Source organism: Coffea arabica, chromosome 3e, assembly GCF_036785885.1.
Source record: "Coffea arabica cultivar ET-39 chromosome 3e, Coffea Arabica ET-39 HiFi, whole genome shotgun sequence".
Classification (NCBI taxonomy): domain Eukaryota; kingdom Viridiplantae; phylum Streptophyta; class Magnoliopsida; order Gentianales; family Rubiaceae; genus Coffea; species Coffea arabica.
In genome coordinates this window covers 4,513,723-4,533,009 of record NC_092315.1, presented here as the reverse complement: position 1 = coordinate 4,533,009, position 19,287 = coordinate 4,513,723, and the positions used below count along the sequence as shown (strand labels likewise).

The 19,287-nt window shown below is 35.7% G+C and overlaps 5 protein-coding genes across 5 annotated transcripts; all 5 read right to left on the bottom strand.

Annotated features, from left to right (window-relative positions):
• Positions 1-1,378: 1,378 nt before the first annotated feature.
• LOC113736079 (1-aminocyclopropane-1-carboxylate oxidase homolog 1-like) lies at positions 1,379-4,401 on the bottom strand. The gene is made up of 3 exons (XM_027263021.2): positions 3,698-4,401; positions 2,765-3,086; positions 1,379-1,812 (listed from the first exon to the last, which is right to left on the bottom strand). The coding sequence occupies exons 1-3, from the start codon at positions 4,339-4,341 to the stop codon at positions 1,555-1,557; spliced, it is 1,224 nt and encodes a 407-aa protein (XP_027118822.1). The 5' UTR covers positions 4,342-4,401; the 3' UTR covers positions 1,379-1,554.
• A 2,670-nt stretch (positions 4,402-7,071) lies between these two features.
• Positions 7,072-7,407, bottom strand: LOC113735384 (1-aminocyclopropane-1-carboxylate oxidase homolog 1-like). The gene has a single exon (XM_027262395.2). The coding sequence runs from the start codon at positions 7,405-7,407 to the stop codon at positions 7,072-7,074; it is 336 nt and encodes a 111-aa protein (XP_027118196.1).
• A 128-nt stretch (positions 7,408-7,535) lies between these two features.
• LOC113735383 (1-aminocyclopropane-1-carboxylate oxidase homolog) lies at positions 7,536-8,138 on the bottom strand. The gene has a single exon (XM_027262393.1). The coding sequence runs from the start codon at positions 8,136-8,138 to the stop codon at positions 7,536-7,538; it is 603 nt and encodes a 200-aa protein (XP_027118194.1).
• A 3,974-nt stretch (positions 8,139-12,112) lies between these two features.
• LOC140038902 (1-aminocyclopropane-1-carboxylate oxidase homolog) lies at positions 12,113-13,777 on the bottom strand. Its single transcript, XM_072084490.1, has 3 exons — positions 13,181-13,777; positions 12,604-12,925; positions 12,113-12,459 (listed from the first exon to the last, which is right to left on the bottom strand). The coding sequence occupies exons 1-3, from the start codon at positions 13,726-13,728 to the stop codon at positions 12,208-12,210; spliced, it is 1,122 nt and encodes a 373-aa protein (XP_071940591.1). The 5' UTR covers positions 13,729-13,777; the 3' UTR covers positions 12,113-12,207.
• Positions 13,778-15,923: 2,146 nt separating this feature from the next.
• On the bottom strand, positions 15,924-18,064 carry LOC140038901 (1-aminocyclopropane-1-carboxylate oxidase homolog). The gene is made up of 3 exons (XM_072084489.1): positions 17,398-18,064; positions 16,427-16,748; positions 15,924-16,297 (listed from the first exon to the last, which is right to left on the bottom strand). The coding sequence occupies exons 1-3, from the start codon at positions 17,943-17,945 to the stop codon at positions 16,046-16,048; spliced, it is 1,122 nt and encodes a 373-aa protein (XP_071940590.1). The 5' UTR covers positions 17,946-18,064; the 3' UTR covers positions 15,924-16,045.
• Positions 18,065-19,287: the final 1,223 nt, after the last annotated feature.

Genomic DNA, 19,287 nt, shown 5'->3' with positions numbered 1-19,287 from the left:
TAGTGTTTGATACTACTAGGTTACTTGTTACACAGTAACATCAAATTCTCCCTTGTGTTTAAAATTGAAGAAGCTAACCATGTATGTCTTCTTAATTTTTCTTTGGGCAATATTCCCTCTCTTTTTTATTTTTAGAGTTGACTCACTTTGGAACTGAAAGCATAATTTGTTCATGAGGAATCAGTATAAATTTGTGGCTGTCCAGGTAACTTTGAAGAAATGTAGCAGGGAAACGGAAGTAATGGTTGGCCAAATGAGTCTAGAAAATTGGCGTCAGAAAACGACTTATGGCTGGCCAAACTACTGCAGAAAAGTTCATGGTAATCAATAAAGAATCATTGGTGTAGTGCTGATTGGCTATTTTAATTGGTTTGATGTTTTGTCTAGTATTGTTGTTTTCTCTTTTCCAGCCAACTACTTCACCCATTTCAGTGGTGAGGCTATATATATTTTTTAGAATAGCATGAATAGTTTGCTAGTGTTGTGTTTGGGGGGAAGGGAGGGGGGTGGAAGAGGCAGCAAGAACCTCCTAACAATGAAGTAGATTAATAATCAGCAATATTGAATATCGAGTAGCATGTCTGACAATGAAACGCAACTTAATTGGTAAGATGCTTCACCTGTAACTGATAAGTCAAGGATTCAAGTCATCAAAAAAATAAATAGGAAATCACTGTTGATCCTCTTTATAAAAAGAAAAAAGAGTAGCACGTCTCATACAGATACAAATGATAAATCATCAACTTATTGATGCATCATGAATGCCGCAAAAGGTTTATGAAAACACTGAACTTGCAAAAACGGCATATTTCATGGTTCCCAAGTAGCAGCATTCAACTTAAAATGTGATAAAAGTGGAGCTTTATGCAGGCTATCATTGTAACGCTGTGTAAGCAGCTGTTTGGCTGTAATCTCTCTGTAGAGTGGTGGGTTTTCTTCTGATAATAGTTCCTTGATCGGTCCATAGAGCCTTGATGTACTTCCTTCTTGATCAAAATGTGTCCCGAAGAAACTTTCTACTGAAATCCTTGGGCCTTCTTGTTTCGCGAGTACCCTGTGGTTTTCACTTTTGAACATATCATTGTTCATTCGTGATCAGCTGCCCGAGTCATGGAACTGCCATTTTCTTAGCTAGAAGAGAAGCTCGAGTACAGTGCAAATTCTGATGTACAAGACCGTATTTATTTTGCAATGAACGCAGAAGGGAAAAACTGCTTGTAGTTGTAACAAATCAGCAATAGTCTTCAATCAACCACAATACTTCATCTCGTCCTTCTCAATAATTTCCCTCCTGACTCTTAAGAAATTAAATGTCAGAAGCCAATTCCAAGTACGTACAGTGGAGCCTATAATGACTACTAAGTATTAACATGCACGATGAGATAAACAACCACTTAATTAAAAACGGGAAGAAAACTCGAAAAAATCCAGTCATTGAGGCCCGATATACGGTTACAAAACTCAAAATAAAAAAGGGGAAGAAATACTAAACAGATGAATAATTAAGATATATGTTTCAGCAATGATTTCTTTTTGATACCCTTAAAATGTTAATCACAACTTGAAATACTTTAGAGCTCGAACTCCAACTTTGTCTTTCTTGAAGAAGTATTTTGCATAGTCTTCTATCGTCGTCCCTCTGTAGATTGGCGGATTTTCTTCTGATAAAAGTTTCTTGATTGGGCCATATAGCATCGCTGAAAAACCTGCACCAGAATGTGGTCTTAGAAAGCTTGCCACTGATATTCTTGGACCTTCCCGTTTTGACAACACTCTATGAAACACGCTTTTGAATCTGTCATTTGATATCAACTGCACTCAACACAAAAACCAAGTGTAAAATTAAGATGCTTCCCAAGCTTTAAAACCTTTGTGAAATGATGAAAAATGAAAATTGCATCTCTATGTACCGTTCATAACGATGATCTATTGATTATAATATATAGTGCAGTAAACATGACATATGAGCCCATTTCATTTCGAGGGTAGATGTACTTAAAAGAAAATGTTTGAGATAGAATAATACGCGAGGAACTAAACATAGTTCATTAAAACAACAGGACTATGCCGAAAAGATAAAATTCCTACCATTCACTTTTTAAAAACTTTGGATAAATTACACTTAGCCCCTCACAATTTTACGCTTTTTTAGATTATCGGTATATGGTTTCAAAATATATACATATTATATTTTGAAATGAAGTGTTGAACTGATGTAAAAACTAAAATGACTATAGTGATTAAGATGCATATATTTAGGGCGAATCACATTGGATGTGTTTTGATAGGAGATTATTTGGAAAAAATCATTTATAATAACAATGTAACACTTTTTGTGATATAATATATATCAAATAAAATGAAGTTAAAAATTGTGTTTATGAAACAAGTAGGATAATATTAAAAAAAATTTCCGAATTATGGTGTCCAAACAGATCCACTATAGTTTTCTATAGTTTAACTCTTTTTCCCATGACCCTCTCATAATTTCAAAACTTACACATAAAGCTTCCATGCTTAACAAAAATTTTATGTCTAGACCTAAGGGTACTCTTCATATTTCATCTGCTTAACATAAAAATAATCTGTCACTTTGACGTTTCAGTTCAAAATACGAGGGATTATGTATAGTTTTAAAAATATAGGAAGATTATATTTTTTTTTTTAAAAAAAAAAAACTAAAGCACAAAGTGCTAAAGTGTTTTTTTTTTTTTTTTTTTTAAGGATATGAAGCCGATTGAGTTGGTAGAAAGTAGAAACATGCCTGCAAGAGGTCTCCCACGTTAATGACTAAAGCTCCAGGCAAGCAAGGTACATCAACCCATGTATCTTGATGACGCACTTGGAGACCACCAATTTGATCCTGGAGGAGTATTGTTAGGAAGCTGAAATCGGTGTGGTTGACAATCCCCAAAGTCAACTCAGGCTGTGGACAAGGTGGATAATAATGTCCTTTCAGGTAAAGCCCCTCAGCACAACCCATGTTCACAAGGTAGTCTGTTTCCAGTCCCAAAGACTCCGACAGCAATCCAAGTAGTGTAATCCCTAACCTCATAACCTCGTTTGAGTATTCCAGCATAATATCTCTGCCACAGTAACAGTACTAGTTAATTAAAGATTGCATATGGTTCTTTAATAGAACGTAAGACTGCCCTGATTGGAAATAGAATTATTTGTGTCTCATGGATTTGTATCTCAAGATTTTCAGTAGGGTACGCTTCCAACTCTAGTTCTGCTAAAGAAACGAAATACAGCCAACGTGAATGTACAGGCAAATTTCTGATTCTACTAACACTGGTCCAACCAACTGGTGCATTAAAGCATATAGAGAAAAGTACTTATGTGCAGTTAATCACAACAATGTTTAGGTTATAGCATGTGGCATGGTGCTTTTCTAAGCATTGATTAAACTTGTCCCAGTGCAACCGTTTCAAAATGGTGTACCACCTTTCAAAAAGATTGTAATTCATCATGAAAAAGAAAAGATGTACAATTTAATAACAAGAATGTAATATTTAGGTACTGTTTAAAGAGGCTGTACACATCAATTTGTGTTCCAAATCATGACCACCAATCGTCTCTATTCCCTGTCCTTAACCTAATTAGTTCATGCGAATTGAAGCACATATTATAAAATAACATCTAACTTAGGCATAATTATGCTGCTACTGCTAGAAGCAAAGGTGTTATACATTACCTAGAAATGGCGGGCAGTTCTTCTGGCTTAGGAGGAACTGGAGCCATTTTACAAGTAATGGTATCCTTCCAGAGCGCTGCTGTCGACTCATAAAGATCATAGTTGCTATTATACAAGACATTCCTCGTGGAATCCCTCGAATAGTATTGCTTCTTCACCTCATTATCTTGCTCATGAAACATGCGTATTCCTTCCATCATCTTCTCCATAACCTCAACTGAAATTCCATGGTTAACTACCTGAAGAAATCCCCATTTTTCAAAAGCATCGCGAAGCTTATCCACGATCTTGGCTCGCAAAAAGGGATCTAATTGATTCACACCTTCCATGTCGACGACAGGAATGCCAGCCTGAAACATGCTGTTACCGGACTTCTCCTCCTGTCTGTCATTATCATGAACAAAGATACGAGGAAGCTTTGCCACCCCTTTATCATGTAGTCCCTTCACACCAGCTTTTGTATCATCAAAAGCTTTTAATTCTCTTTCTCGAATCTTTTGATCCGACGAGATTGTCATCGGACCTTCTTTGTTGCATTTGACGACCATAATAACGTGCTGTCTGCTCATGCAACTTTTTCTTCGTGTGGAGTTCATTAACCGAGCAGTATATGAGTGGAGATGCAAGGCTCTGGTCATTGCCATTTTGATGCCTTGTTTCTTTAGCTCATAAATTAATGCATAGAGATGAGGAATTTTTGTTGAAGAACGGATTGAGATGTTAGACATGAGCAAGCAAGTATGCATGTATTTATATAAAATGGTGACTTTATTTGATAATAAGTATAAAGTAAATTTTGGAAGGCTAAGTACTGAATTGGATGACTTGAAATTTAGAGTCATGAATCACGATGTTGAAATTCTAGCATATTATATTGAGTCAAAAAACCTCGTTGAACGTTATACGAAAGGAAAACTTGCTAGCAGTTTGGAAGGGTTTGGAGACATTCAGGGTAGGAGTCGTCCTTCAAATTTTAAACGATGTAGCAAATCTCTTGCTTTCTCATTCAGGAACCCAGATTTTGACCTGTGATTAAATCCATGTAAGTGGTTCTTAGAACCAAAAAGTCAAGCGTATATTTCTACTAGCGTACGTTACATTTCACTAGGATCAGGGCCTCTAAAGTGCATCCAATGGTTAAAATTCGTTAATCTAAAATTGGATGGACAGAATTGATTTTCAAAGTCATTTGTTATTATGAATAAATAATAACTGAGCAGTATATGAGTGGAGATGCAAAGCTGCCGACATTGCGATTTTGAATATGCCTTGTTTCTTAAGCTTACAAATTAATGCATAAAGATGAGATTTTTTTTTTTTTTTTTTTTTTTTGTCAAAGAACGGATTGAGATGTTAGAAACAAGCGAGCAAGTATGCATGTATCTATATATAATGGTGACTTTTGTTTGATAATAAGTATAAAATAGTTTTGGAAGACTAGGTACTGAGTTGGATAAATTCAAATTTAGAGTCGTGAATCCTGATGTTGAAATTGCAGCATATATATATATTTTTGATTCAGTCAAGAAACCCTCGTTGAACATTATACGGAAGAAAAAGTTGCAAGTAGTTTGGAATGGAGATATGAAGTGCACGAGTCTTCCTTCAAAAGTCTAAGGTTGTAGCGAATCTCTTGCTTCCTGTTTCAGGAACCTAAATTTTGACCTCTGATTAAATATATGTACTAAAAAGTCAAGTGTATATTTCTTCTCTTGTGTACGTTACATTTCACTAGGATTTAAAATTCGTTTATTTAATTCAAAATTGGATGGACGGAATTGATTTTGAAGATATTTGTTTTGTGTTTAAGTTTCTTGTTTTAGTATTAACATCTAATGGATACATTGTGCATTGAAGCAAAAACTAATCTACTTTTCACTTTACAGCTTACAACACAAGTTTGTTGTTTGCAATTGCATATGACCATGAAGTCTCTAATCACATCGAGTCTCCCTCCCCCTCCCCTTAGATTAGGCTAGATTAGGTTATAAGAATTCTATCGTTGCGATAAAAAAAAAAATTGCATATGACCATGGAATAATCATCGTACATGAGTGAGTACTCATAAAAATCAATTGTAAACAAAAATGTTCTTTATGGGAATGCTGAATCACGTACTAAACAAGTGAAAATATTAGTTGGAATCACATTGGAAGAAAGGGGTAAGGTAACTGTTGAATTGAAGGGACATTCTTTGTTCAATTGATCAATTCTGTTCTTGTGCATATAAAATGTTAGTACTTCTCTAGCTGGCTCTGAAGACCAAACATAAAATTCTAGACAGGATGGTCGGTTTGAAATTTGGACCCAAGTTTTTAATGTTGGGACAACTATTAGACTAATGTGGATTAAGACTTTAAGAGGGAACCCAAACATATTTTTAAGAGTAAACTGTTCAATCATATTTTTAGGTGGAGTACACGCATAGAAGCCATGCCAACATTAAACATTTCAGATAAAGAATGTTTGTTAGCTTGTGACAGGCAAAATAGGGAGATGGTGTCGTTAAAACTGGTTGTGCAGGAAAAAATTATAAGTAAGAAGTTCTGAATTCAAAATTTTTCACTTAAAAAAAAAAACTAATAAGGAATAGTGTTACGGGTATTTACAATTTGAAGTGTGCTAGCGCAGAGTCTCCACCACCTTTGTCTCTTCTGAAGAAGTATTTGTCGTACTGCTCTATTGTTATCTCCTTGTAAATTGGGGTATTTCCTTCTGACACCGATTTCTTGATCGGTCCAAAATATCGACCCGTAAAATGTTTACCCGATTGTGGCCTCAAAAAGCTTGCCACTGATATTCGTGGGCCGACTTTCTGCGGTCGCACTCTATGATTCGCGCTTTTGAATCTATCATTTGTAACTAGCTGCATTGGAGGATTGGGGGGAATCGTGAATTGGTGAAACAACATTAAAAAAAAAATAAATTAAATTTTTTATATATTGTCAGTGTACAAATTTTTTTTTACACTAGTAAATTTACATTATTTTCAAGTAATATGAATTCAAATTTAATTTAAATTATTTAAATGTGGCATATATCCCGCTGAAATTATCTCGTTGTTTATCAAAAAAACAAGAATTCCGCAGGATGATATAATTCCCAGTCCTACGGGGCAATCCTTATATTTTTCAGACTGCCAAAAGTGGAGGAGGCTTTGATGGCTCTTCCAAATGGAAGCAATCCATACAGAGAGTGCATTATAGACTCTTTCAATAAAATTAGCCCAACTGAAGAGAGGTAATTATTTAAAAAAAAAAAAAAAACAAGGATTTCTTTATAAAAATTGTGCCACACCTCAAGAGTCAATGCAATTATGCGATTCACCCCAGAAGTAGAATGGTAAAGACATGTAATTCGTGGACAAATTCTAATCATAGAAAGCAGAAGCTTGTCTGCATCAAGTCTCCCAAGTTAATCACTAGAGCTCCAGGCAAGCAAGGCACATCAACCCATTCATTTTGATGGAGGACTTGAAGGCCACCAATCTGAACTTGCAGTAGAATTGTCAAGAAGCTAAAATCAGTATGGTTTGTGATACCCAAGGTCAATTCTGGTTCTGGACAAGCTGGATAATAATGCCCTCTGATTCCAAGCCCCTCCATACAGCCCATGTCTACCAAGTGCCTTGTTTCAAGTCCCAAAGATTCCGACACCAATCCAAGCAGTTTCTCCCCCAATCCCATGACAAACTTAGAGTATTCCACCATGATATCTCTCCAAGAAAAGCAAAAAATGTTTCCTAGTAAAGTTGCATCTCGTCTGTCTTGTTTGCTAATCCAATAAAGTAAGATTAGGATTAAATGAACTAAGCTCGAGTTCATAACATACCTGCAGACTACAGGCAGTTCTTCCTGGTTGAACACTGAGGAGATATTTTGCATGTAATTGTATCTTTCCAAACTGCTGCTGCTGATTCATACAGATCATAATTGCTATAATACGCAACATTTCTTGTGAAATCACGCGTATAATAATCCCCTTTAATCTCAGGATCCTGTTCGCGAAACATCCTAATCCGCTCCAACATTTTGTCCATTGTCCTGTCTGGAATTCCATGATTAACAACCTGAAAAAATCCCCATCTTTCGCATGCATCGGGAACTTGGTCAGTGATCTCAGAACCCTCCAATTCTATGACAGGAATACTAGACTGGAGCCTGCCGTTCCAGGACTTCTTTTCTTGGTCAATGTTGTCATGGACAAAAATACGAGGCAGCTTTGCTAAACCTGAATCTGATAGGCCCTTCACTCCAGCTTTTGTGTCATCAAAAGCTCTTAATTCTCGCTCTAGATCATAACAAAAAGGTGATGAATTTGGTACCCCGATTTCTCTGCCATATTTGACAGGAACAATCTTCTTCACGAAACATGATCTGCTAGAGCAGATTGGACGTGCTGCATATGAGTACTGGAAATGCAAAGCTATGCTCAATGCCATATATAGTTACTATTGGAGATTGAATGAGAAGCAAGTTGCTAGTTGATTCTAATATGGCCCTGTTCTTGCTATTTGATCCAATTTCTTTTAGACAAATAGACACCAATAATCTTTTTAACAATCAAGATTCATTATGCGGATATTAAATATTCTGAAGTCAACCCTAAACCTGGATCCCAATATACTGAATTGCACATCCCAACTTGAACAAATTAAAGTAGCTTAATTACTAGCAATTTGCTACTAAAATATAGGGATAATTTCACAAACCTCCCCTGAGGTTTTTGACAATTTCACTCGGCTCCCCACAAGTTTTATAAATTACACTGACCTCCATTGTCACAATAAAATGACTATAATGACCTTCACTTAATAAATAATTCACAGTATAATGATATGAGATTAAAAAAAGAAAAAGAAACCTAACCTCTTCGTCTATCATGTTTACAAGTTGCAACCAACGATGATTCTCTCTCACTTACTGTCATTTTGTTCTCATCCATCAACCGCTTCCTCCTATAACTCACTCTCAAATTACCACCAACCATTGCCTAAAATTGCAGTCAATCACACCACAAGTGATCTGTTAAACTCTATTATATATTCCTATTCCTCCTTTCTTCTCTTTGGAATTGCAAAATGACAAGTTTAGTTGAGAGATTAGTTTGATGGTTGAAGTAAAATCTGATTTCATAGTCAAACTAAAAAGGAGATGAAGAGGCACACAATAATAATGGAACAAATAATGCAATCATTGGCCAAAGATGAAGAGGACTAAATTGATAATTTGTCTATCATTCACCCAAAAAACTTTTTAAGATGTTAATAAGTACATTTATATTTCTTTTTATACTTGAAAATTGTTGGTTGTGGTTTTGCTATGGGGATAGAGGTTCTTCTCTGTATTTAAGATGATAACATGTTTGGAGATTTAATGGTAAGTTAGATTATTTTGTTTTAAGAAGGTGCAGGCATTGGGTTGAAGTTTGGGGTGTAATTAGTTATAAATAGAATTTTGATTTTTGGTAAAATGAATTTCTTGAAGAGATCTCTGTAGTCATAATGAAGTCTTTCCTTCTCTTAAACTTGATTAATCACATCTATGCCTAAATCTCGCCTAAGGATTTTCTTCAATGCCATAATGTGGCTCATGTAGTAGGAGTTAAACCACTTATATGGAACCAAATCATGGCATCCTATGTTGAAGATTATGCAAACGTAAGGACAGTTGATTGTGAATTTGACCATTCCATGGAACCATATAGTGAGAATATTTTTGAAAATGGAACAAATCTTCATGATTGAATGCATGCTTTGGGAGAAACAATTTTATGACTATGATAATGGAATTGCTTGGGTTTAGAATTTGAAATTAGACTATTTATTAGGCTAGTTTGTTAGTATAGTGAGTTTGATTAAAATATGGAAGAAAGCAATTGGCAATCTAATTTTTGTTTTATTTTTGTACAAAAAGGGTAGTTTAGGATTTTTGAGAAAAAATATAGTCTTTTGGGCCTATATTGTTATATAAACAGTAAAAGTAAGGGAGGTAGGTGTAAGTTAATAAAATTGAGGGGAGGTTTCTGAAATTATCCCTAAAATATATGAAACATGAGAAGCATGCTCCCAATATTATAGTATATCCCGTTAGGCCTGCTAGCCGCATCGAGGCAATGGATGTACTACTATCCATGTGAGAATTGCTCATTTGGTGGGGGATGAAAACTTGAGCCAATTAAAACATCAAGCAAGAAAATAATTGGTCTTTGTTGAAGAAGAAAATCAAAGATTCAAAATCTACTCATTAATGAAGGATTTCTATACCTTTTTATGTTCAGTTGGAATTGTCAATACCACTATCCGCTGTCAAATTCAGTATCAGCTCCACTTACCATTGAATTACCACTGAAATGCGACGCTGAGAATTCCATGTGTTTTATATTAATGCGTGACCATAAAATAGATGTGCATGGATGATGGAACTACCTTTCAGACGGCTACTCTGAATACTTAGCTAATTAGCTCCAACACATTCGGATCCAGATCATGCGTGGATTCGGTGGTTGATCCATTTAGCTGGATAAGTTCCAGATCCAATTGGGGTATATTCAAAACGGGCCAGATGGGCATTTGGATGTTTCGGCCCGTTTGTCTGTCCAGAGAGGGATTGTTTTCAGGGCCTGCAAGTAAGAAGGTACTAACTTCTAGTAATACACAATCTTTTAATCCCTAAAGCAGAGATCAGCTTTCGACTATTGGAAGTTTGGAACCCCATTTTTTTTTTTTTGTCCCTCCCTTCCCCTCTGACTATTAGAACTTCATTTCTCTTTCAGCTTCATACACTGCTCGACTTCTATTTTACTTTTTCTGCTTGCATCATGTAAGAGTTTTTTTCTCCCGGTCAATAGTAGAACACTTAAATTGTGAAAGGAAATTAAAACAAATTAGGTTTATGTTAATAAGAAATTAGGTATATGTACTATGTTAATGGCAATTTCAAGCGTTACATCTTGTACCATTCATTACTCCTCAATGCAACTAGACACAATAAGTAAATTTTCTAGGTCTCTTTACCAAATTAAATATGTACCGGATCCAGAGTCAATCATCATTAAGAGCGGACTGACTTTTCTAATGAAGAACCATCTCTTTTGTCAAATTAAACAAGGGATGAAAGACCAAACAAGTTACTTGATCCTCGAATTGAGTTTGATTTGATATGAATCTGTTCAAATTTGATCGCCAAGTAATCATCCCGTACATAAATAACACTCTTATGTTCAATAAAGTGTGGAGTTAGGCTCGGCTCAATTAAAAGTTGAAATTTATATAGCAAAAACTCGAGGTATTTGAGTTCGACTCGTGCTTGACTTGAGAAAAGTTTATTTGGATTCATTTGGATAAATAAACAAGCCAAATTTAAACACAGTTTTGAACTCCTTAAAATTAACAAACAAACAAACTTAAACAACAAGTATAAATTAAACTAAATTTTTGTCCAATGAAAAGGACGTTTGTGTTAAAAATGCTGCTTTGGTGATTAAATAACGCCAAAAAAGTTCCTTCACATTCCACCTTAAATTTATGTTGTTCCAGCTGTACTTCTTTTCACTTAAAAGATATCAGCATGAGGAAGTAATAGATCATGACTTTGTGAACTTTATATTACGTCAACAATGAAAAAAGTTTAGGGAGCCTAAGTGCTTTTAACCCAAGATAAGCAGTCAGTTAGTCTGAGTGCAATGAAGATGACGATTTTAATTCGAAAAAGAGTTTAGGAGGACTAAGTTCAAGAAAAAAAATTTAAGGTTTGGTGAAAATGTGCAAACGATACCAAACTTAGGGGGCTAAGTAGGAGTAAAAAAAGTTTACATAAGGTCATAGCGTGAGTGAACTCAGTGAACTTCAACCAATGCCCTTCAACTTCACTCTAAGTTGCTCCCTTTGAATTCAAGAAATGGTTTATATTCTTCATCGATGAATTGAAGTGGTGCCCAGGATCTACAGGTCTACTTCTGCTATTACGGATCCCGGTAGTTGTTAAAGCTTTCGAAAATTAGACTAAAAGTTGTAACATTGAGTGGAGATGAAGAAAACGAGAAGAAGTAAAAATGATGGGAAAATGTACAAAGAAAAAGGCAGCAAGAGATTGTAGTGGTTCAAGAAAGTGAACTAGCCAAAGAACTGATGCCCAGTTGCTTACTTTTTGGTGTAAATCAAGTCCTATAGCTGTTCCACAGGTTCAAGTTTTGGAGTTGGTACTATTTCTTTCATGGAAAATGAAATGTTCTGTTTTTCTTATATTAGATTCATGCTGAAATATATCAGGATAGGGTAATAGACGTGTACCATTGAGAGAGAAATTGAACCCCGTGATTTTGACATGCACTTCGAAACATCTACTGGACACTGAACTATTTTTGCACTCAAACAGCAACTTATTCACTAGATACTACTTACTAGAGCACGAAATATGGGCATCGTCTGAGAAGAGACATATTTATTATAGACGTACTCATTTCTTGCTCTAGAAATTCGGAGGCTACCTTTATTGTTTCTGTTCAGAAGTTTAGAGCTTGAAATGCAATAGAGCAGAAGTACCATCAAGCCCTTTGGCCCGGAAGTATTGTGTATATTCATTCACTGTTGTTGCTCGATATTTGGGTGGATTTTCTGCTGATAGCAACTCCTTGATAGGTCCATAAACCTTTGCTGTTGGTCTTGGACCTGTACTGAAAAGGCTTGGTACTGATACTCTGGGACCGACTTTGTTTGCCGTCACTCTATGCTCAACACTTTTGTACTTGTCATTGGATATGAGCTGAAAATTCACAACCAAAAGCTAAAAAATCACCAACAGAAACGATGGAAATGATGTTGAAACAAGGCCCCAACACGGTGCAACTACGTTTGTTTCAAGAATTTTGCAGTACAAGATAAGAGAACCAATATTTGAATGGCTTGCCTGTAGAAGATCTCCAATGTTGATCACTAAAGCTCCCGGTGTAGGAGGAACATCAATCCATTGATTTTGATGAAGTACTTGAAGTCCACCTATATTGTCTTGGAGAAGCACTGTGATGAAGCCGTTGTCAGAATGCTTGCTGGTGCCTAAGGTAAGTTCTGGCTGTGGACACGGTGGATAGTAATGGCATAGGACAGCAAGCCCCTCTGCACAATCAATGTCTTTGAGGTAGCTTAGATTGAGTCCAAGACCCTCTGATAGAAATTCGAGCAATAAGCAGCCTAACTTCATCACTAGCTTTGAGTATTCTATCACGATTTCACTGTAGTCGAATTCATCAAATGAGTAATCAGATATAGTTTAACAGGAACAAGAGTTGATTTAAGTTAACTATAACTTCCAGCAGCTCAATCTTTTTCCACTTCATAACTAGAAATTAGATATGTCTTAAAGATTCATTGTCAATTAATACTACCATCTAATCACCAGAATAGTGGCCACTGGCCCCTTATTCTAGTAATTTTCAGACCACACTTGTCATACAAGGCAAAGAAAAGAAGATCCCTGAGAAATCTACCTGCAAGCATCAGGCAATTCTTCTGGAGCTGGAGGATTAGGAGCCATGTAGCAATAACATGTATCCCTCCAGTTGGCTACTGGTGAAATGTGTAAGTCAAAGTTGCAGTTGTACACCACTGTTTTTGTATAATCCCTTGTATACCACTGTTTCTTAACCTCAGTATCTTGCTCGAAAAATCTACGCGCACCTTGAATCATCTCCTCCAGGACACTGAAAGGAATTCCATGATTTACCACGTTAAAGAAACCCCATGTTTCTGATGCATCTCTTACCTTGTCAACTATCTCTTTGCGCCTGGCTGGATCTGTATCAATACCATCCAGATCGATGACAGGAAATTTGAAGATTCCTTTGGTGCCATTGAGACCGTCATCTAAGCTACATTGCGGTTGAATGAATATCCGAGGCACCTTGGTAATGCCAGCATCAACAAGCCCTTTAACACCAGCCTTGGTTTCATCAAATGCTTGTAGTTCACTCTGTCGATCATAATGTGGTTCTACTTCTGCAACCTGATCAACTTCACCTTTACTGGTAGCCACCATATTTCTATTCTAACTGTTCTAGGTAGCTGGAGTATCTCAAACTTTCAGAAGCTCGTAATAAAGGACAAGTGGAAGACTATAAGGAGAGAGACTTGTTATTATCTTAATGATTGGTTAACCTAGCATCCACAAGTTCAACCAAAATAGATAGGGATAATTTCAGAAGCCTCCCCTAAGGTTTCTAACAATTTCACTATTCTCCCCTAAAGTTTGCAAAATTGCTCAAACCTCCCCTAAGGTTAATGTTTTGATAACAAAATTAGTCTAATTAGAAAAAACAACATTAAAAATGTACTTTAAACAAGGAGATGAAACTTTTATTCCATAAATATCCTTTATGCATGTATATAAGTTGTATTAGTAAAAAAATGAAAACTAATTAAAAGTTAGAAACAATTAATAAACACGTTTTACCACTTAAAAAATTCACATTCAATAAATTAAACAACATAAAGAAGCAACAAAACTACACGAATTATCACAAGATTCAACAATACAAATTAGTCATCTTTTTTGACATGATGTTCGCTATAATTCTTATGATTTTGAATAGAAAAATTTTTCAAATTTTTGCTTTTGTTTTCCCTCCTTTCTTCTTTAATAATATCTGACGATTAAGTAATTAGAATATTAATTAACTATTAATAACTAATTAATGAAAAAAATTGTTGAAAATTTCTGTAATGATGAAGATGACTTGCAATTATAAAATAACACCAATTGATATAACTAATGGTGCTATTTTGTGATTAATAGAATTTGACAATAACCAAAAATTAGTTATACGCAATGTGAGAAGAAGGCTTTTGGTAGAAGAAAAAAATATAGGGCAAAAGAATGTTGTTCATAAGGATATTTTCTTTGAAACTCTTGAAACTGTAATAGTTGTAAAATAATTTCGTGGAAGTAAATAAGAAAGGAGGGAAAAGAAGACAAAATTTGAAAATTTTTTTGTTCAAAATCACAAGAATCATAACAAAAATCATGCTAAAAGAGATGACTAATCTATTTTGCTAAATCTTATGATCATTGTATAGTTTTGTTGCTTATTTGTGTTGTCTAATTTATTAAATGTGAACTTTTTGAGTGATGAAATGTGTATATTAATTGTTTCTAACTTTTAACTATTTTTATTCTTTTAATAATACAACTTATATACATGTAAAAGGGGTGCTTATGAAATAAAAGGTTCATCTCTCTTCTTAAAATACCTTTTTAATGTTGCTTTTTCTAATTGGACTAATTTTGTTATCAAAACCTTAATTTCAGGGGAGGTTTGTGTAATTTTGTAAACTTTAAGGGAGGCTAGTGAAATTGTTAGAAATCTCAGGGGAGGTTTTTAAAATTATCCCAAATAGATATTATTGTTTGTAGAACATAAAAAAAGTACACATTTACATACACACTTACAATAGAAGATGTCAAATTTTGAAATAGCTCCAATTTTAGGTGCTTAAAAGCAGAAAGCAACAGGACATTTAATTTTTATTTTTTTTATTCTTTCATTTTTTTTTTTTGTGGTAAGATAAAGGATCTGATTAAAAACAAGTTAGAAGTTTAGAAAGACTGATTAAGAAAGCAAATATGTGTGAAAGTAACTTGAAAAGTCATAATCATCCCGTCTCTAGGATTAGTCCAACTAATGCAGCATATACATAATGTGACCGCCATCTTGAAGGATTTTAGCCACACAATATTGGTATGTCTGTGTTTTTCTTTGAGAAAGAAAAATTTTTCAGTTGAGACAGTTTCAGTGGAAAAGATCACTAATACGAGGCATCCAATTTGGGAATAAAGGTAAATGTTTGTGGAAACAATTTCATGCTGCAGGTAGCCTGTAGGCCCTAGAAATAGTTAAAGCATACATAATCTTCTAATTATTCGCAGAAATTTGTTAAGGTTCCAATTTCCAAAGTCCGAAATCTTGTAGAGCAGAAGGTCCTGCAGTGTGAAATTACTGGTGGTTGAGCATTTTAGCCTAGTAGTTGCTCCACATCATTGGCTTTTGGCATTGATTCTAGAGGATATTACAGCACCGTGCTATACTTTGAAACTTCCTTAAAGAGTTCACATAACACTTTGTCTGAAAAAGGAAATGGACATGGACAATTCCGAGAAATGATATGCCAATCATTAAACATCATAATGCACACGGTTTTCACAAATCAAAATGTAGTTTGCCAGAATCCTTCACATTTTGGAAAGCATGCAATACATTCAACAGGAGCATATAAACTCCAAATATGAGTTATGGCCTCCTGAATAGTTGTTTTTATTACAGATTTACAGGCTAGTCTTTACTATCCTGTTTGCAAGCTCAGAGCTTGAAATGCAACAGAGAAGAAGTTCCATCAAGCCCTTTGGCACGGGAGTAATCTGTATATTCCTTTGCTGTGGTTTCGCGGTACTTTGGCGGATTTTCTTCTGATAACAACTCCTTGATGGGTCCATAAAGCTTCCCAGTTGCCCTTACATCAGGTGTGAAGAAGCTCGCGATTGACACCCTAGGACCAACACGGTTCGCCAGAACTCTATGTTCACTGCTTTTGTATTTGTCATTTGATATAATCTGAAATTTAATAAGCCAAATGAAATCAAAACCAAAAATACTTCAAAACAACCTCCAGAAAATCTCCAGATAACAAAGATTGTTTATGCATTCCAAAAGTGTTGGAAAATCAATAAATCAAAGGCTTGCCTGTAGAAGATCTCCAATGTTGATTACTAAAGCTCCAGGTGTTGGAGGAACATCAACCCACTGATTCTGATGAAGTACCTGGAGGCCACCTAAATTGTCTTGGAGAAGGATTGTGAAGGAGTCATTGTCTGAATGCGGGCTGGTGCCAAAGGTAAGTTCTGGTTGGGGGCATGCCGGATAGTAATGGCATAGGACAGCAAGCCCCTTTCCACAATCAATGCCTTCTAGGTAGCTTGGATCGAGTCCAAGACCCTCTGACAGCAATTCAAGCAATAAGCAACCTAAATTCATCACTTGCTTCGAGTACTCTAACAATATTTTGCTGCAGAAAAATTTATGAAATGTCGAATAAGATTTACTAGTAGGTACATTAGAATTTATTACCTTAGAATTCGTTTTTGACATTATCACAAAATTTAAAACCATAGAAAGAATCAAAGATCTTTTAATACCAGCTATCAACTAGGTGATTAGGATACAAGCAATTACCTACAAGCAGTATAGCCTAGTGGTTAATACTCTGCTACAACTATTGGACTCCCTAAAACCAGCAGCCTAGGTGGAGGGGGTGGCAAATTTTGCAGGTGCAATCGCACTACATAAGCTCGGTCCCATCTACGTCATTTATTTCTAAATCAAAAAAAAAATGAAATGATTAGCCCAAATCGGACTGAGCTGATGTGACTAAATCTTGGATATGAATGGCATTCACTGCAATTGCGAGAGAAAGTCCACTGTTCTTCCTTCTACTTATCATTATGGTGGTGTTAAAAAAAAAAAGTTAAGATGCTCAATTTTGTGCCAATGACTAAACCCATGGATTTGGTAAATCAAACCAAAGGATTCATTTTCACTAAAGCTCTTCCAAATATCAAGAATAGGTAAGTTTCTTGTTACAGCTAAAAAATTTATAATTTATACAAAATATTTGCATTTGAAGAAAAAAAAAAAGAGTTCAGCCAAAAAAATACCTGCAAACGTCTGGCAATTCCTCTGGAGCTGGTGGATTAGGAGCCATGAAGCAATAAGCTGTATCCCTCCAGTTAGCTGCTGTTGGACTATACAGATCAAAGTTGCAGTTGTACACCACCCTTTTTGTACGATCCCTTGTATACCACTTCTTCTTAACCTCAGTATCTTGCTCGAAAAATCTTCGTGCACCTTGTATCATCTCCTCCAGAACACTGACTTGAATTCCATGATTTACCACCTGGAAAAAACCCCCTCTTTCAGATGCATCTCTAACCTTGTCAACTATCTCTTTGCGCCTTACTGGATCCTTATCCATACCTTCCAGATCAATCACTGAAATGCTAAAAGTTCCTTTCCAGGCACTGATACTCTTCTCCGAGCCACTTTCCCGATGAATGAACATTCGAGGCAACTTGTTAATGCCGGCATCAACAAGCCCTTTAACCCCGGCCTTGGTTTCATCAAATGCTCGTATTTCCTTCTCTTGATCATATTGAGATTCCACTGCACCATCAACTGCAACTTCATCTTTGCTGGTTGCCCCCATTTTTCTTTGCTTTGGGAAGTTTCTTCAACTTTTAACAAGGTTTCAGTTTCTCAGGCTCATATTTGTGCCTAATGGGGGCTACCACGTCATTGAAGTTATTGGCTTTTGTCGTGATCATGAGAAAAGATCATGCACATAAAGTAGCAGTAGCTACAAATTTAATAATGGGAGCAGGTAAAAATGCACAAGTAAACAATCTTTTATGCTGTTTCCGAGATTTAGCATGTTGCCGTGAAGAGATTGTATAGCTGCTACAAGTTAGATAGAATAGAGTAATTTATTATACATCAAAGTGAAATAAAGCCAAAGGAAGTCTGCATACCAAGAAAATCTGAAGAGAGGAGGGAAAGTGATGTCTGAAACGAATTTGATAAGGTCATGCCCATTCAAAATTTACTATTTCAGGATGAAAAAGAAGCCTAAAGAGTTTTAACAATCTTGCGCACATAAACGCTGCATATAATTTACTAATTACTGAATCCTTTTTCTAGTCTAAAGCCTGAAATGCGACAGCGCAGAAGTTCCATCAAGTCTCTTGTTGTTGAAGTAAATCACATAATCTTTCATGGTAGTTGCCCTGTGCTTTCTTGGATTCTCTTCTGTTAGTAAGTCCTCAATCGGTCCATGTAATATTGCAAAAGGCCATATATCAATGTTAAAGAAAAAGCATGCCGCTGATATTCTTCGACCAATGTTATTTGCCATTACACTATGCTCTACAGTGAAAACTCGTCATTGATATGGCCTGAAAGCAATGCATCCCCCCGCGCACACAAAATGCAATTTATATGTCAAAAAGCAGATGCGGATTTAAGGATCACGATGTCTATGGTTTAATAGAAAAAAGAATCCTGGGTTCAAATCCTCTGCTCCTCTCCCCGCTTCTTAAATCCCAGCCTGCTGTAAATTTTTTTTTTTTTTTTAAATGTGTCTGGATAGGGTAACAGACAAGTACAAGTACGGTTGAGAGAAAGAAACTCAATACTATGAACTTGATATAAACTCCAAAAAACTCTTGGAAACTAGAAACTTTTTTATTTGACTCAAACAGCAATTTATTTTGCCAGTTACTAGAGCACACAAAGTGGGCAGTTTCTGTGAAGTGACAATCTTTATTATAGACATAATCTCATTCTTTAGAAATTCACGGGCTAATCTTTGTTGTTTTGTTCACATGTTTAAAGCTTGAAATGCAGAAGGGCATTAGTGCCATCAAGCCCTTTGGCACGGAAGTAATCTGTATATTCCTTCACTGTTGTTGCTCGATATTTAGGTGGATTGTCATCTGATAACAACTCCTTGATAGGTCCATAAACCTTTGTTATTGGCCTTGGACCGGTAG

What these genes read in the sequence shown, in the direction of transcription:
- LOC113736079 (XM_027263021.2), bottom strand. Translation starts at nt 4,341, where the DNA reads ATGGCAATGACCAGAGCCTTGCATCTCCACTCATATACTGCTCGGTTA. An exon ending in GAACTGCCCGCCATTTCTAG is followed by an intron (nt 3,087 to 3,697) that starts GTAATGTATAAC and finishes TTACTGTGGCAG; the next exon opens with AGATATTATGCTGGAATACT. An exon ending in ACGTGGGAGACCTCTTGCAG is followed by an intron (nt 1,813 to 2,764) that starts GCATGTTTCTAC and finishes TGTTGAGTGCAG; the next exon opens with TTGATATCAAATGACAGATT.
- LOC113735384 (XM_027262395.2), bottom strand. Translation starts at nt 7,407, where the DNA reads ATGGTGGAATACTCTAAGTTTGTCATGGGATTGGGGGAGAAACTGCTT.
- LOC113735383 (XM_027262393.1), bottom strand. Translation starts at nt 8,138, where the DNA reads ATGGCATTGAGCATAGCTTTGCATTTCCAGTACTCATATGCAGCACGT.
- LOC140038902 (XM_072084490.1), bottom strand. Translation starts at nt 13,728, where the DNA reads ATGGTGGCTACCAGTAAAGGTGAAGTTGATCAGGTTGCAGAAGTAGAA. An exon ending in GAATTGCCTGATGCTTGCAG is followed by an intron (nt 12,926 to 13,180) that starts GTAGATTTCTCA and finishes ATTCGACTACAG; the next exon opens with TGAAATCGTGATAGAATACT. An exon ending in ACATTGGAGATCTTCTACAG is followed by an intron (nt 12,460 to 12,603) that starts GCAAGCCATTCA and finishes GTGAATTTTCAG; the next exon opens with CTCATATCCAATGACAAGTA.
- LOC140038901 (XM_072084489.1), bottom strand. Translation starts at nt 17,945, where the DNA reads ATGGGGGCAACCAGCAAAGATGAAGTTGCAGTTGATGGTGCAGTGGAA. An exon ending in GAATTGCCAGACGTTTGCAG is followed by an intron (nt 16,749 to 17,397) that starts GTATTTTTTTGG and finishes ATTTTTCTGCAG; the next exon opens with CAAAATATTGTTAGAGTACT. An exon ending in ACATTGGAGATCTTCTACAG is followed by an intron (nt 16,298 to 16,426) that starts GCAAGCCTTTGA and finishes ATTAAATTTCAG; the next exon opens with ATTATATCAAATGACAAATA.